Here is a 16,058-nt window from a genome sequence, read left to right on the forward strand (position 1 = left end):
CAAATTTTAACATTTAACAAAATATAATATAGACCTGTATGTTAACATATTCATATATAACTCAATAAAGAAATGCTCAAAATGAATAGGCATCAGCACTATCGTGTTGCTGTCTGTATTATGATAATTTGAAGGTTCACTCACATATATGAAATCAAGAAAAAACATGTAGCAGGTTGTTCAAGTTTGGTTGACAAGATTATTAAAAAAGGGCTTTATATTATCGATGATGTGGGTGAGAAAAATTATTCCTTGTGACATATGGTGATATTCTCTGCCATCTTTGTAAGATGATGCCCAATACAGTCACTATGCCGGGAATTGAATATCTATACTATACAGTCTTTTGCTGCTACCATACATGGTGGGATCACAGTTTCATATTTACGCGTCTGCCACACGATGTGTTGGTCACATGGCAAACAAGTGAATGTTTGCTGATAATCATAAGTGGCCACATCTGTCCGTTCTGAAATCATAAAAGTTTACAGCCTCTGTTTTCGATGACATACCATGTGTCCTAGTACATGTAGCTCCACTCAGACTTCAGTCTCCTCGTGCCAGGCTACAAGCTTGTCATACTTACTATTTCTGGTAAATTTTTACTTGACTTAACGTCATTTCCTACATGTGTGTCTAGACCGGACTGACTTTATGTAGAGTTACGTTGGGAATGTGGGATATGTTGTTCAATGATCGGGATACATTAGGTATATTTTATCAGGTCTGCTTTAGGAGAAATATATTATGTCCAGTCATATCTCTATTATTGCACTGAGGCTGAAAATATAATGTCAGTGCTCTGAAATAAGGTCGTCCTATTTAAGTAGGTTTTTCTGCAGGTGTTTAATCTTTAGAGATTGGTAAGTAAGTCCATGTATTGTAGTTGTAGGTCAAAACCATGTTGGTAGTGTGGGTAATTTGGGCCACGAAAGGTTTTATACATTTATATTAATCTATGTCAGACAGATGTAAATTTGTTGATCAAAATATATTCATTATTCTATCTTCTGATTCTAATTTCTGCTTGAGTCATTTTAAAATACAAATGTCCAGTATTTTGGGCTTATTATTACCAGCAAGGGCAGGTAACTCTGCAGATGCCTTAGTGGCCTGGCTGTGTGAATTTTACTGAGTAGAGATCCTTATTTTGTGTATACTACACATGTTGCTTTTAGCAATATTCCAGCAATATCACGTCATGGGACACCCAGAAATGGGCTTCACACATTGTACCGATTTTGGGATTCAAACCTTGGTTTATGCGGGACGAGTGAAAGCTTTAACCACTGGGCTCCACTGCCCCTATTCATTGTCAACATTCAACTCTTTACTGTACTTCTTCATTCAACAGGGTAGTATACTTCATAGATCTGGGTTCAGTTCCCATATAGGTTTTTAATGTGATATTGTTGGAATATTGCTAAAAGCAGTGAAAGCTTCCTACTCACTCACTCTTACATTCATCACCGTTTACATTATTGCTTCAACCAAGGCTATAAAATGCTTCAACATTCCAAACCCAGTTACTGATTATGTGTTTGTAAATATCAACGAAAGGAGAACATTTATCCGGGGATTCTAGTTCATTCCAGTTTATTGCAGTTCATCTTTTTCTGGTTTTGCCACCACCTCACCCATGCTTTGTGATTTCACCGACTGAAAACATTGGAGGCCTGCATCACTCAACATTCCTCTCATGCTCACACTTGAATACTTCTAGAGAGACATGCCATGACAGATAAACTATAAGAAAAGGGAAGAATCAGATGGTCCTATACACCTGAAATACTGGTCAAACCTTCAATCTGATTCACTCATTCATTCATTCCATCGAATATTTCATGTTTTTCTTTGTATTTTCCAGGATTTTCCGAAGGTGTCAGTGGATCTGAATGGGACCTTGGTGACAATATCAGCCTCCAGCATGAAATCAACAGGCTGCGTCAGGAGGCCACACGACTCCAGACTGAGGCTCAACACTGGAAATCAGTAGCAGGACAACTGGTTAGTTGTTTAGTCTGGTCCAGCTTGCCTGAATATCATTGTCAGTTTGTTATACCCTTTCGTGTGGTTTGCAGTGTACTGGATGATTGCTTACATTTTTCATATACGCTGGTGTGGTGGCGTAGCCTTGTGGTTCAGGCGTTTGCTCGTCACATCGAAGATCCAGGTTCAATTCCCACATGGGTACAATGTATGAAGCCCCTTTCTAGTGTCCATCGCCGTGATATTGCTGGAATATTGCTAAAAGGGGTGTAAAAGTAGACTCACTTACTCATATAACACTGTCGAAATATGTCTATCGGATTAGTTCAGCAAGGTTTAGCCTCTGGTCACCAAGTCCAGAAACTGAACAAAATCTGAAAAAACTTCTTTTATCAGAACCAGTAGTTAGAAATTATTAGTCAACTTATTTCATCCATCCCACTATGTCTTAAGATGGACTATATATACCACTGCTTGTGGATCCTTCAGACCAAATTGGCTCCCATTGCCTGTATGTAAATTGTCTGTTTTTGATAACTAATGAATGAAGAAAAATTAAACTCGCTCAATGCACAGCATTTCACCTTCTGAACTGCTTTGTTTCTATCAAACTGTCAATCACTGATTTGTGTGGTCCAGGTTCAATTCCTATCAATATCATTTACTTTAACATAGAATTTACCAGTGAGTGGGACCGCCTCCATGGTGTAGTGGTTAGAGCGTCCGCCCGGAGAGCGGAAGGTCGCGGGTTTGATCCCCGACCGCGTCATACCAACAGACGTTAAAATATGGTACTTGTTGGTCCCTGCCTGGCGCTCAGCATTATTGGGTACAACAAGGACTGGTCGGCTCGGAGTCAGTATAATGTGTCTGAGTGGGGTATTCATGCTTCACTGCGGCATGGTATCTCAGTGGGCTAGCACTATAAAACCAGCTTAAGTCTGGGCTAGTACAAGCAGCCACACATACACATACACACGCATGCACGAGCGAAATATTCTCAAGCACGACGTTAAACCCAATTTCACCTCACCTCACCAGTGAGTGGGTATGGTTTTATGATGCTTGTAGCAATATTCCAGCAATATCACGGCGGGGAAACACACATTGTACCCATGTGGGGAATTGAACTCGGGTCTTCACTGTGTTGAGCGGACACTTTAACCACTAGACTACCCCACCATTAGACTACCCCACCCCAGAATTTACTAACTGTGGATGAACATCTTCTTAACAGGCCCCTGATCCAGGAATTAAAGTGAGGTGATCGTAACTTCCATAACTTTAAGTAATCTCACTAATCATAGTGCTAAAAATGCTTCACGGAACAGGACATCTGTATTCTGCTTCATCTGATCTACTCTTGCACCTAGTTGACTTCGGCCACATGAATGTGAAATTCACAAGATGTGCCAAATTCCGTGAGGATGTTTTGTGGATCCATGTCCACGCCCCGGCATATTGTCCATATTATTGATACAGCATCCTGGACTTTGTTACAGTTGTTGGTGTAGCTCACTACATGTGTCACAGATGGTGGGTGTGGCAATGTTCCCACAGTCACATGAACACATGTCTCTAACAGTGTCAGTGCAGTTTACACAGTATCATCACACACAGGCTCCACCAGCTTTACTCGTATACATGTGCTGGAATCAAGTCCTTTGACATCATTGTGATAAGGGTATCTTCCTTTAAGTCTTCAGCCATATTTATGATTATGGGTAGACCACTGAATATGGATTTACATCAGTTGTTTTATTTTTCTGATTTGTTCGAAAATGGATATATGGATATAATTTCTTTCATGTTAGTGTATACATGATGGTAATCTGTAATGTCTGATACATATACTACTCACACTTTGCTAAGGATCACAAAAATTCCCAAATTTACTTAAACATAGATTTATAATTTGAAATTGTATCCATTTAAAACTGGATAAATAACCCCTCTTTAGGCAAACAGTCACTTTAAGCTAACCTTATGCACTTGATACATGAGTATCCATAAAACTGGCACCAATCAACCATTTTGCAAATCATGGAACGAGTCATTGACAAGTACACAACACCTGTCAATAGCAGGTATGGGATCCACAAGATGCAGCGACATACTAAAACCTAGGATCCATGCTTACAATAAGCTTAGATATTTAAACCAAATTAGACCCCACATCATAGTTTTCTCTTCAATCAATGATTTGATCCTTAGCAAAGTGTGAATAGTATAGTTAATCTTTTATGGCATGACAGATTGTTTTTGGTCATATGACAGAACTGGGTGTTCTTTAAGTTTGTTTATGGAGTATAGTAGAGATATTAATTATTGATGGGGTACCTCTCCGATGTTCGGGTATATAGTAGGGTAGTTCTGTGTTTCTCTCATCATGGCCCAGACTTACATGCATCATCTGCAGATGCACATTGTCAAGGCTGTTCTCTCTGTTCTGCTGGTTTTTGATATAAACTGTATCCCCTTGCAGGGAAGGATAATAATATCTATCTAACAGCACTATCTTGATTTGACCTTGCTGATCAAAACTACATTGTAGTTTATTCTCAACAAGATTTTGAACTTCTTTTCTTTTTTTTTTCCTTTTTGTTGTTGAAAATACTCTTCAATAACGTCAAACTTCATGCTGCAAAATTAATGAATTTCAGTGTAACACTGATGTTTTGTCAGTTGCAATTTGGTTTGTGGAATACCGTGGTAACAGACATGCTCACTTGTTGGCACTATAATGAGGAAAAGTCCCATCTCTGTAACACAAATACGTGCCTATCTCCCATGGAGAAACTTAACACTTATCACCTGTGTGGCTGGACATATGCTGTGTTTGCAGGTAAGGTAATTACCTGTGTTATCCTGTAACTCTGGGTAGCTTAGAAACATGACTAGGACGATTCGTGATAACAGCATAGTTGGACACAAACGTTGGCAAGGTGTGTCTCCTACTTTCATTAAGTTTGTGTGTGTGGTGACAGGCCGCCGTGTTTGTAATATGTAGGAAACCACGGAGATAAACCATGCCCCAGCCAATGTGTAGGGCCCCTTGATAGCACACCAACACTGAACAAACAATCGGCATCGACTCGCCGAGAATTAGCTGAACTACGTCGACACTATGACATGTTGCAACACGACCATCACACGTGTAATTCAACGCGATCGACAAATTAGCGCAGTGTTTATTTAGTCTCTGTTAGCTTTTCTTGTGATGAAGTTGGTACAGTCAATTTCACAGTTTCGATCCTGAAATGATAGGTGATTCATATATTAAATGTAGATTTTGCATTGTGATCATAATAGCTTGGGAGCAAACAATTTTTTATCAGATTTCAAATTGCTTGTGTCATTGCAGCCTTTGTCAAATTGATTAGCTTTTAGGGTCAATAAAATACCTTGCACATTGTCTGTGACATTTATTAAAACCATGTTTGATTGTTAAATATTTAAATGTGTTGTGTACTTTGTATGTTCTACAGAGTATTGAAGACTTGTTTGCATTGTGCCTTGAAGTGTAGTACTGTAGATTAGACTGGGTCAAAGTGGTGTTTCTTGTAATCAATAGTGGTTATATACTGAGTATAGTATTGTGATTAGCCAAATAAATGATTAACATTGAGACTTGAGGATCTATTTGTTTGACTTTCCATTATTGTCCTGATCAAATGCTTATACAAAAGGCTCATGCCATGACTTGTTGAGCGAAAGACTGGTGTGTATGTTCAGCATTCAGTGTACACGTGGATTTCTGTGTTTTCATGTCACAGACCAACTGTACTTGAAGGTTTTTTTATGTTTGTTGGAATTCACATGATCAAAGCAATGCACGTCCATCTTGATCTCATACATGACGTAATTGTGAATTAGAATTGGATACTTTTTAGGCTGAGTTTAAGCTTTTCCTTGTGCTGTTTGTGAAACTATTTTATCCAATATAACATTTTACTCTAATATTAGAGGGTACAAGTGGTGCAGAATTTCTGCTGTTGGCATGGAAACACCCTGTTTGAGTCTTTGAATGGCATTTAGAAGTGATACATTTAAAGGGTAGGATTTTATGGATGTCAGCTTCTTCTTATGAGGAACACAGTGTTTGGGGTTCATTCTTACTCCTTCATAATTTACCTATTCCTCAGGAGTTTACATCAGGGGTGGAAATAACTTTAAAATTGTTAGTGTACTCCGGTACAGTGGCACATGTAAAATCACTTGCCCTAATAATTTGTCCACAATACCGGCTGTTTTCTTGTTGATTTTTTAAATAAACAACATAATTAACATTGGAATATCAACTGGACACCGGTACAGTGTGATATACAAATTTGCTTGCCCGACAGAAAAAAACACTGGACTCGGGCGTCAGGCAATGGGTTGTTTCCACCCCTGTTACATCCATAAAAATTTCTCTCCCCTCCCCTTTTACATCATCTTTAGATTATAAATAGAAGTCAATTTGCATGTATAAGGCATGGTCATAATTTAATACATTTTAATGATTTGGTGATTTTTGGAATGTTAGCCGTTGGTGCACGAATAAGACAACCAAAGTGTCAGCAGTTTCAAGTCTTATTTAGCATTTGTATTAAAACTTTCTTTGTTGGGATATTTATCAAGTCCAAGGAGGTTCGAGATAAGTCGTCACACGTTGGTGACATGGGATTCGCTGCTAGTGGTTGTTGCATAAGTATGTGTCCTATCTCGCTGTGGTGTCTGGGTGCCACAACGCCCATGTCCTCCATATAACCCACTTTTTGCCTTATCTGCTGATAAAAGAACTTAATCCCTCCATGAATCTGTTTGGATGATAAGGGGCACCTGATCAAAACGTAGACACATTTATCTTGCCGGACGTCCATGTTGCTAAGATTGGAAAGAATTTTGCTCCAACTTTGAAGCAAGGTTATCAATCTTGAGTTGGCGTGGCGTTAGTGCCGGCCTCAATGTGGGAAGGACAGGTCTCGTACGACTCTCAGAGTGACACCAAGCTTGCTGAACGATTGCTCTCATATTCACGACTTTTATTTGACTTTGATTTCGGAACTATGTGGATCTTTTCTTCGCAGTGCCACCCATGAAAGATTCTACTTATATCAACAAATTGGGACAGCTTACAAACCTGTATGGAGACCATGACATTCATTTCATGAGGTGCATTTTCTCATGGAGTGCTCCTTCACTCTACCTCCTTTCTAATTGGTTAATTTGAAACCTGGCAGCCATCTTGTCTATGTGTGTGATTGGCCAACTTTCCAGTGCACTTAGAGACTTGGGTTGAGGCAGCAGGAATTGATTATTAGCTTTTGCTCATCGAGTGTCAAAGTTAATTGTTTAATACAGACCTGGATGTAATCCGATCTACTGAGTCTACTTTTGGTGATTGATCTGTTGTTTCGTTGGGACTTGCATCACACTTGTATTCCTGCTGTGAATATTCTCACCTGGACAACTTCTAGAGTGTATTCTGAAACTTAACTCTTTCTTCCAGGATGAACATACTGGGGAAATACGAATTTTACACCATTGTCTTATACGATTTATAAAGATTTAAGTAGAAGTAGTTGCAATGGTTTTTTTTATTTTGATCTCATTGACCTCTAGCATGTCATTGCAAAACTTTCATATATGATCAAATGTAGTATAGAAAATAGGTAATTAATGGATGATGTATTTTGATTTTCAAACCATGAAAAAAAAAGCCAAGTAGTATCCTAAAACAATGTCGTTAATCGCTATATCCTGTGTTTTGTTAATATCAAGCTGGTGTCTACTTTCAGAGCCAAGGAGGGACAAGCAATGAACAGTTTGAAGCCAGCAATGCTGAAATCATCCAGCTTCGCGACAGAGCCAAGGTATGTGTATACACTTGTTCTTATCTGATGAGAACTGTAACAAGATGTTACTATGTTGCCTTGTTGTAATGGAGGAACCGACCCAGGACATGGTCACCATTACCCTCAAAGGAAAAGAACTGTTGAACATATACCACATTTATCCAGATATATCTGGTCGCATGTGGTTCACTTCTTACCTGAAGTGTAAATCCATATGCTTTCCAGTTGTAATTTCAATTCCCAGGAAAGTATATAGCCCACGCTGCCTACAGGCGCTAGAAGGTTTGTTATTTTCACACCATATCGGGTACTCATTTCCTGCAAACCATAAGCACTTTTGATTGAAAGTATGTCTATTTCAAGTGGTTCTTGTTTCAAAAGCAGTTTTAGTTTGATGAGGCAATGTTTTGAGGCATGGACAAGACTAAAATGATATACAAAAGATATTTGCAAAATAATATTCTGATTTTTATATTAGAGATTAATCGGACCATTTTGTAATTTACTTGCCTGCTTCTTGGCATTGTGGCAGAGATAATCAAGAAGTACAACTGATAAGGCCTAAACATAGTTTATCGACCAACTCTAATCAGACATGGGAAAAGAGAGTATCTTGTTTGTTTTCTCTTTTGATGACGCACACAGCACTTTGAAGGAAGAAGTCAAGTGGTGGGTTGTACTTTTCCTGTTAATCCTGTTTTACATGTGTATCACTTTTGCTCTAAATCCGTCTTTAACACTCGCTTGCCAATGAATATTATAAAACAGATCAATTTATTGATTATCAGCTCACACAAACTACAAATTGGTCTATCCAGGCACTTGGAAAAATGACAAATTGGATGCTTCTTAAAACCAAGTTAAATAATACAAATTCAGTTCAAACATTGATGAAACTAAAACTTTTCAGATAATAGTTACCAGGTAATTATGCCTCTTCTGCAGCGCTGTACACTCCTCACACTTTCTTTTATCACAGTGCCTACCTTTAAAGGCTGGGGATTTATTTTATGCAGCGAATACTGTATACTAGTATATATCTTTACTTGGTAAAGCTGGCTTAATCGCTTGAGAAGATAATGAACATTACATGCCCCATGTAACAGTTACACCAATTTTATGACAGAATTTTTAATCAAGACTTTTAAATCTATGATTAAGTTCATTTGATTCTCTGATATTGCAGGAACTGGAACATCAGCTGGTACAGGCTAGGGATCATCAGCAACATGAAATTGTCTCCCTTCAGGATGTACACACAGACAAGATGGCCTGCCATTAAGAAAAAACACAAACAGGAGGTGGCTGACCAAAAGAAACAAATTGCAGCACTTGAGCAACAGCTGAGTGACAGTGAGTGATAAATATTAGCTCACTATGCATGCTTTTTCACTTTACATTGTATGGCAGAGGTGTTGAGAAATCTCAATGTTAATAATATTGTTCATTATTTCTTAAGTCATCCTATTTATAGAAACAATGAAAACCTTTCACACCAAACAACATTTTTTCCAACATATTTCAATGATATTTTCAGCAATTTGTGTATAAGTTGTTGAGCTGAACCACACAAAAATAAATTCCTATCCTGAAATTATATTCCTATCCAAGTCTGAATGATGACATCAAATATATGTCAGGTCGGGACAATGACAGTGTGAGGCATGGCTCTTCCAACCTGCCTGAGGCTGACCGACCTGGACTCACTTCCGAATCTGATGTTGATGACCTGAGACGTGAACTGCAGCAGCTGCACACACAGCTGTCCAAGGTCAACACAGAGAAGAACAAGGTGAGGGTTTTGTAGGGTGTTATAGCATAGGAGTGGTGTGATATGATATGTATTGCATGAGCTGCACACAGCTGTCTCTGGTCAATACGGAGAAGAACAAGATGAGGGTGTTGTGGGATATCATGGTAGAGAAGGGAGGGATTATTATATGTATTGAAATAGGGATTTTAGTGGTGGTTGATTTTCTGCTCACGCCATGTCAGATTACATAATAATCGAAAGAGTCCTTAACCTTTTTATATTATTTTTTACGTGATTTATTATCGTTTCTCCTTATATTCATTTTTCTATCGGTCCACATGAAGTTGACATGTCACAACCAATATAATTATTACAATTATGGTTCACTATTACTACTTTCATTTTGATCGACAAACCTGTTTAGAGATGTGTTGAGACAAATCTGTTAATAACACATACCAGATCGAGACTGCAAAGCGCCACCTTGAGGGAGTGTTGGAAGAACTTCAGACTGAGGTGGGCAAGCTACAGGATGAAAGAGATGGCTATGTGGAGAAGATCACGCTCCTGGACTCAACAGTCGCAGACCAGCGGGCTGAGCTGGAGACTCTGAAGAAAGCTGATGGGGATGATGTTGTACAGTTGAAAGAAGCTCTTGAACGTGAGTCAGCTGTGTAATTTGTCAGAATAGCCCTTCAGTGATGAGAGTTTTGGTGTTGTTTCTCAGATTAAGTTTTGTTGAAGAAACATGTGCATTTTCATTGGAAATCAAAGAATATTTCCTTTAAAAAAAATTTGAGTTATATTATGATAACTCAAGTTCACAAGGAAGGTGGTGTGTGGAAGATAATTTCAAGTGTAACCACATCAGCTTTGACTAAAAACATTACAACATGTATTGAAAAGACTACGTTGTTAATTATCATGTTTGTTTATTTCAGAAGCCCTCTCAGAAAAAGGTTCCCTGGAAAAAGAGCTGGGACAGGTTGGACAATCTTTGTTTGATGCGAAACAGAGACTCTTGGAGCAGCTGGATGCAAACCATGTACTGTCAGCAGGCACTTATCTCCCCTTGGACAGTTGTCTCCCCTTGACTAACTTTGCATGCAACTATGCCAGCTGCGTTTTACTGCGTTTTTGCATGGAACTAAGTGCATTCGTATATTTGAGCTTTGTTCACTCATTGTACTACTTTCATAAGACTGTGTTTGGTACTGAAAGCTATGTCTAGGAAAAAAAGTATTTTTAGGACTGCACCCATCAAAATCAATTTTTTGGGTCGGAGACCATACACCTTTGTATGGTATCTCATCTCTGATTTGATGCTGTTCCTAGTTTCCTTCATGTAGTTATGCAGAGATTTGCTTGAAATGTATGTAAGGCAGTCTCAGACTGAAGCTAATGTTAATGACAAAACTTACTGCAGTATTTCTGTTGTTAGTCTGAACTAACTGTTGACAAGAAGACGAAGCATGGTTTGCATCTGGATCTGCCTAACAAGAGCCCTGTAAATGTAGTGATAGTTAGTTTCTGTGTTCTGATGTAGAAGATAAAGTCGTTGTTGCATGTACATTCTGCCTCACACATGACCTGATACTGCTGTTGCAGCATGCCTGTCTGCACTGTTGATCAGTGAGTTATCTCCCCTCTTTGCATGCCATACATTGACTGTGGCATAAATACTGAAATAAAATTGGCATTAGAAAAATTAATGAAAGAAAGTTATACCTCATATTGTTTGTGTTGAATTTTTTAAATCCTTTTATGTTTCAATATGAGTCTTTGTTTTTTGTATCAGAAACACATATGAAAATATTACAATTGATCGTTAGCAATTCATGGTTTAAGTTTAATCATAAATACTGGTAGAATGAGAATTCATGAAGTAACTAAATTGTCTGATGATGAAGCTTGAAGCAATATCTTTTTTTAATTCAATGAATGAATGCCCCCATTCCAGGCTGATGCTTTAGAGATATTAAGTGACTTGCGGCATGTACGCCACCAGATGGACAATGACAGTGTGGGCAGACGCAACCGTCTGCTGAATGAGAAGCAGAAACTAGCCAATCAGATCTATGTCTTGGGGCAGAAGGTTAGCTACATGCAACAATAGATGCAGTGTACAAATTATCTATGTAAACTATGTTTAAACCAATAGCACAAATGGCTGCTGAGTCAATGATGATTGCTGTAGGAATCAGCTGGTTTGGGAAGACTTGTGGTAGTGCATCTGCTTATTTCAGAACATGGCTTGATTCCCAGCCTGGTTGCACTGTACAATATTAATGTCTCTTCCATAAACAGAGATGTGATGATAGGTGTTTCTATAAAAGAATTATAATTACAGTTGGAGAAGTATGTTACTCCACAATAAATGTAAGTTTATGATGTTTCCCTCCACTACTGTACATCTAATGGCTGTTGACGTCTGCACAGCAAGGGCAGGTGAAGTCTACTCTGGTGGAAGCCAAGTCTCTCAGTACCCACTTGACCACTGAGGCAGCTGCCATTGTAGAGTCTCTGGGCAGTCCCCGGCCATCAGCAGCTCACAGCAGGTAATTCATGGCCTCTTCACAAGTCTACAGGGACCGAAGATTTCATCTACAACATATTCAGTTTTGAAAGTTTTGTTAAAACTATATCTATCTCAATGATATGCATGACATAAAATAATGATTTTCACAAGTTTGTATGATCATCTGATTATTATTGAGTGAGGTTACGAGTACACATAAATGCAATTCGGAAGGCAATGTCTATGTTTTCGGGACACAGACATCCAAGCTCAGTGTTGCAGAATGTCTTATGTCCACACCTCTGTACACAACTGGAGAATATTTTTCAAGAAAAGTCAGTAGGCAATGTTAGTGCATCGTCTTGTTAATTTAATATGAATAAATTTATATGGTAGTGATGATATTTTTGCCTTTTTTAGAGCTTCTTGGATCACTTGAGAAAGAAAATCTGTACCTGAAAGAACAGAATCTCAAGTTCCAAGAACAGATAACTCTGTTAGAGCGGGCAGCAAGCACACAAGCCCAGGAAAGGATCCAATGTGAGGGAACAATCTCCAGGCTGAAGGGGCAGCTGAAAGAGGGTCAGTTTGAGTTATCTCCCCTGTTTCAGCCTGCATATGGTCTTGATTCTGTGATGATTGTAACTCATGGTTTATAGGTCGATGAATGATTTTAAAATTAAATGTTCTATTCGCAGATATTATATCTTACCCCTTTTTTCTAGATGTGGATGAATCCAGTTCTATATCAACCCTCAATGACAGTCTCTCCACTGGTAGTGTCAGGTGAGATAAATTAAGAACAGTGTTGCTTCTCCTCAACTCTTTCATCACTATAGCAACCCTGCATAACTGCATTTAATTTGGGCTTTATGTTTCTGAAACATTCATGGGAAATTAATTGAGTGACTTATTCACTTTGAGTAAAAGTGGCTGCTGAAACCATCATTTGACATGTAACTGCCTAATAGTAATCTCTCAAGCTTTTTGTTTTTATAGCTTCACATTCACACCTATTTTCACATTTTACACTCCCACTTTATAGCCACATGTATACTGCTCAAAACAAGTAGAGGAACACCCACAATTGGAAGGCTGTATTTTACATACCCACCAGCCATGGCAGAGTAACTATAGTCAAATGAAAAGTCAGGTGTTCTATAACTTATTTTGGGAAGTATATTAACAGTATTCTAGCAGTTGTGACATTTTGTACAAATGTTCATTTTCTTTCTTTTATGATTTCTCACAATGATAGTCCTAGCTATAATTTGTCTTTGAATTAATGCATGCATAGCTTTCAATGAATTTTAAAGGAATTTCAAATCAGTGCAAATATTATTCATGTTACTGATTAGCTTGAATGAATCACGGGATAGCATTTTTTGTTTTGCTTCTGTAAACTTGCATGAAGCCCTTTCCTGATGTGATGTACAGTATAATCAGGGGGTGATGTGGCTTTTTTATACCCACTGCATATGGTGATGGTGTTTAATGTCATTACACAGGACAGTTGATGGCAGCGACATATCTGAACTCTCACGCAGGAATCGTGAACTTGACCTCAAGGTCGAACAGCTCCAGACAGAGGTTGACAAATACAAAACGGACATTGACCAGTTTGAATTTGTGAAGTCTGATTGGCAGCTGGAGAAAGAATCTCTGGAAGAAGTCTTACTACAGCTGCGTAAACAGCTTCAGGAACGGGAGAGGGAGCTCAACATAGCACTTGCAGAGAAGGTGAGAATTGTCAGTGGTGTGAATGAGTTGGCTTTGATGCCATTTGTACAAGTATTCCATTTGGGGGCGGTGGGGTAGCCTAGTGGTTAAAGCGTTTGCTCGTCACGCCGAAGGCCCGCGTTCGATTCCCCACATGGGTACAACTTGTGAAGCCCATTTCTGGCGTCCCCAGCCGTGATATTGCTGGAATATTGCTAAAAACGGTGTAAAACCATACTCAGCCCGTCAGCCAGTATTCCATTTATATCACAGCCAGTTGGCTTCATGTGGGATGAAAGCTAGAAATGATGTAGGTGTATTTCACAGCTTAGGGAAGCTAGGAGCATTAGTATGGTGATGACAAACCGAGAAACACTATTGGCAGACCCAATTCAAAAACATCATCATTGGTTTCGGACATGCCCAAGGGATGCAAATCTACAATATGAATTTGGGCGCTTTCACACCTAGGTTGATTTACTGGTGAACACAAAATATTGAAGTGTCTCCATAAGTACTTTTACATGGAGAAAAGGATTCATAACAGATCTTGTTTGAAACTGATGTGGGTTTCACCCCTTGAGGTTTGGGGTCTTGTGGCTTTTGAACGCAGTGTCCCCCCAATTTTTACAGTCTACCTTTATGGTTATAACAAGGACCCTTCACTTTCAGGCCCCATTGGTAATATTCGAGCATCTGAACAATTGTTTATTCATTTGAACTATTTATATGCCAGGGTCTTGCTGAGGTGAAACGACAGGAGAAGAAATCCAAGGCAATAGAAAGAACTCAGGTAATTATCAAAGATCTCACCTTCATATTCTTCCAAATGCTGTGGAAAGTAATGATGATAAGAAGAGAAGAGTCAGTTAATCTTCTGATAATCAAGGTAGCCAAGTGGTAAAAAAACGTTGGCTCGTCACGCCATAGACCCGGGTTCGAATCCCCACATGGGTACAATGTGTGAAGCCCATTTCTGGTGTCCCCCACCGTGATGTTGCTGGAATATTGCTAAAAGCGGCGTAAAACCAAAGTCAATCAGTCAGTCGGTCTGAAAATCAACTTATTTTACCTTTACAAATGATGTAACTATGATTGATCAACTGTCTGTTACCAGTACTGGTTTTGTGGTAGTATGCTATAATGAATTGAGAGTTGTAAATTCCATCAAATATATGTTGAGGTATTTCAGAATGATGCTACATTCCCTGTGAAACCTATGCTATTGTATCTCATTGCTGTGCTTGAACTCCCCAGGCGGGAGAAGTAGTTGAGGAAACAATTGTGGCAGAACACCAGGATCTACTGCAGACAGGGGAGACAACTCTAGAGGCTGACATTGAGACATTTGCTGTCCAGGCTCAAAAATTGAGTGATGCCAACCTGCAGCTTGAGGAGGAGCGTGATCAGCTTGAGGCTGACAAGGTGAGAAGATCCTCTTAGAACTGCTTTACTATGACATTGCATCCATCGTGCTTAAGAATAGTATTACAAGTAAATCGAGGAAGAGGGAAAATAATTTATGAAATTTTCATGTAATTCTTCTTTAATCAATAAATATTTCTGAAAACTGGTCAGCCATACTGACAGGTTTGTTATCTTTTGATTGGATTTGACCGTTATGTGTGGCACAAATGCTGCTTTTGTTGTTTTCAATCTTGTACTTGTTTTTCAGGCTGCCCTTGAAGAAAAGGTCAAACTTTTAGAAAACAATATGTCCACTTTGGAGAAGTCGCTACAAAGTGAAAAGCAAGGTATGACTGTTTAGCCAAGTATTTACATCCTTGCCATTGTTTCATTAGATAGTATATTTCTGAACTCTTAAGGGCAGTGGGGTAGCCTTGTGGTTAAAGTGTTTGCTCATCACACCGAAGACCCAGGTTCGATTCCCCACATGGGTACAATGTGTGAAGCTCATTTCTGGTGTTCACCGCTGTGATATTGCTGGAATGTTGCTAAAAGTGGTGCTAAACCATACACACTCACTCACTCTGAACTCTTAAACAGTCAGGACCTATTGCACTGAACAAATTTAGGACTCTTCTTGTTTAGCCTAGACTTTTGAGTCAAAGCTCTTGTGATATGAGAAGGTGGTGATGTAATAGTATTGTCTTAAAATCAGTGTTTGATAATGATAGGATCAGAGACATTTACATCTACTAATGAGTGACAGTATCAGAAGTGTTGAGTCGATGGAAATTCTGGTTTAGAATGGATACCTAGTAAACATCGTGCTTGA

General features: G+C 38.9%; 2 protein-coding genes across 2 annotated transcripts in view; both read left to right on the forward strand.

Annotated features, from left to right (window-relative positions):
* Positions 1-3,256, forward strand: part of LOC124286168 (thyroid receptor-interacting protein 11-like) — a 42,866-nt gene extending 39,610 nt beyond the window's left edge. Inside the window, exons 5-6 of the mRNA XM_046722518.1 lie at positions 1,868-2,007; positions 3,227-3,256. Of these exons, the coding sequence (XP_046578474.1) occupies positions 1,868-2,007; positions 3,227-3,256 (170 nt within the window). The remainder of the gene's footprint in view (positions 1-1,867; positions 2,008-3,226) is intronic.
* LOC124286169 (thyroid receptor-interacting protein 11-like) overlaps positions 1-16,058 on the forward strand; it is a 47,005-nt gene that overhangs the window by 17,271 nt on the left and 13,676 nt on the right. Inside the window, exons 2-15 of the mRNA XM_046722519.1 lie at positions 1,868-2,007; positions 7,773-7,847; positions 9,016-9,182; positions 9,470-9,621; positions 10,045-10,243; positions 10,524-10,627; positions 11,543-11,677; positions 12,022-12,136; positions 12,521-12,682; positions 12,826-12,886; positions 13,609-13,840; positions 14,556-14,612; positions 15,077-15,244; positions 15,495-15,573. Coding sequence (XP_046578475.1) covers positions 7,792-7,847; positions 9,016-9,182; positions 9,470-9,621; positions 10,045-10,243; positions 10,524-10,627; positions 11,543-11,677; positions 12,022-12,136; positions 12,521-12,682; positions 12,826-12,886; positions 13,609-13,840; positions 14,556-14,612; positions 15,077-15,244; positions 15,495-15,573 — 1,687 coding nt within the window. The 5' untranslated portion in view covers positions 1,868-2,007; positions 7,773-7,791. The remainder of the gene's footprint in view (positions 1-1,867; positions 2,008-7,772; positions 7,848-9,015; positions 9,183-9,469; positions 9,622-10,044; positions 10,244-10,523; positions 10,628-11,542; positions 11,678-12,021; positions 12,137-12,520; positions 12,683-12,825; positions 12,887-13,608; positions 13,841-14,555; positions 14,613-15,076; positions 15,245-15,494; positions 15,574-16,058) is intronic.

This window comes from Haliotis rubra, unplaced genomic scaffold, assembly GCF_003918875.1.
Source record: "Haliotis rubra isolate DU_JTF1 unplaced genomic scaffold, ASM391887v1 Scf377, whole genome shotgun sequence".
NCBI lineage: Eukaryota > Metazoa > Mollusca > Gastropoda > Lepetellida > Haliotidae > Haliotis > Haliotis rubra.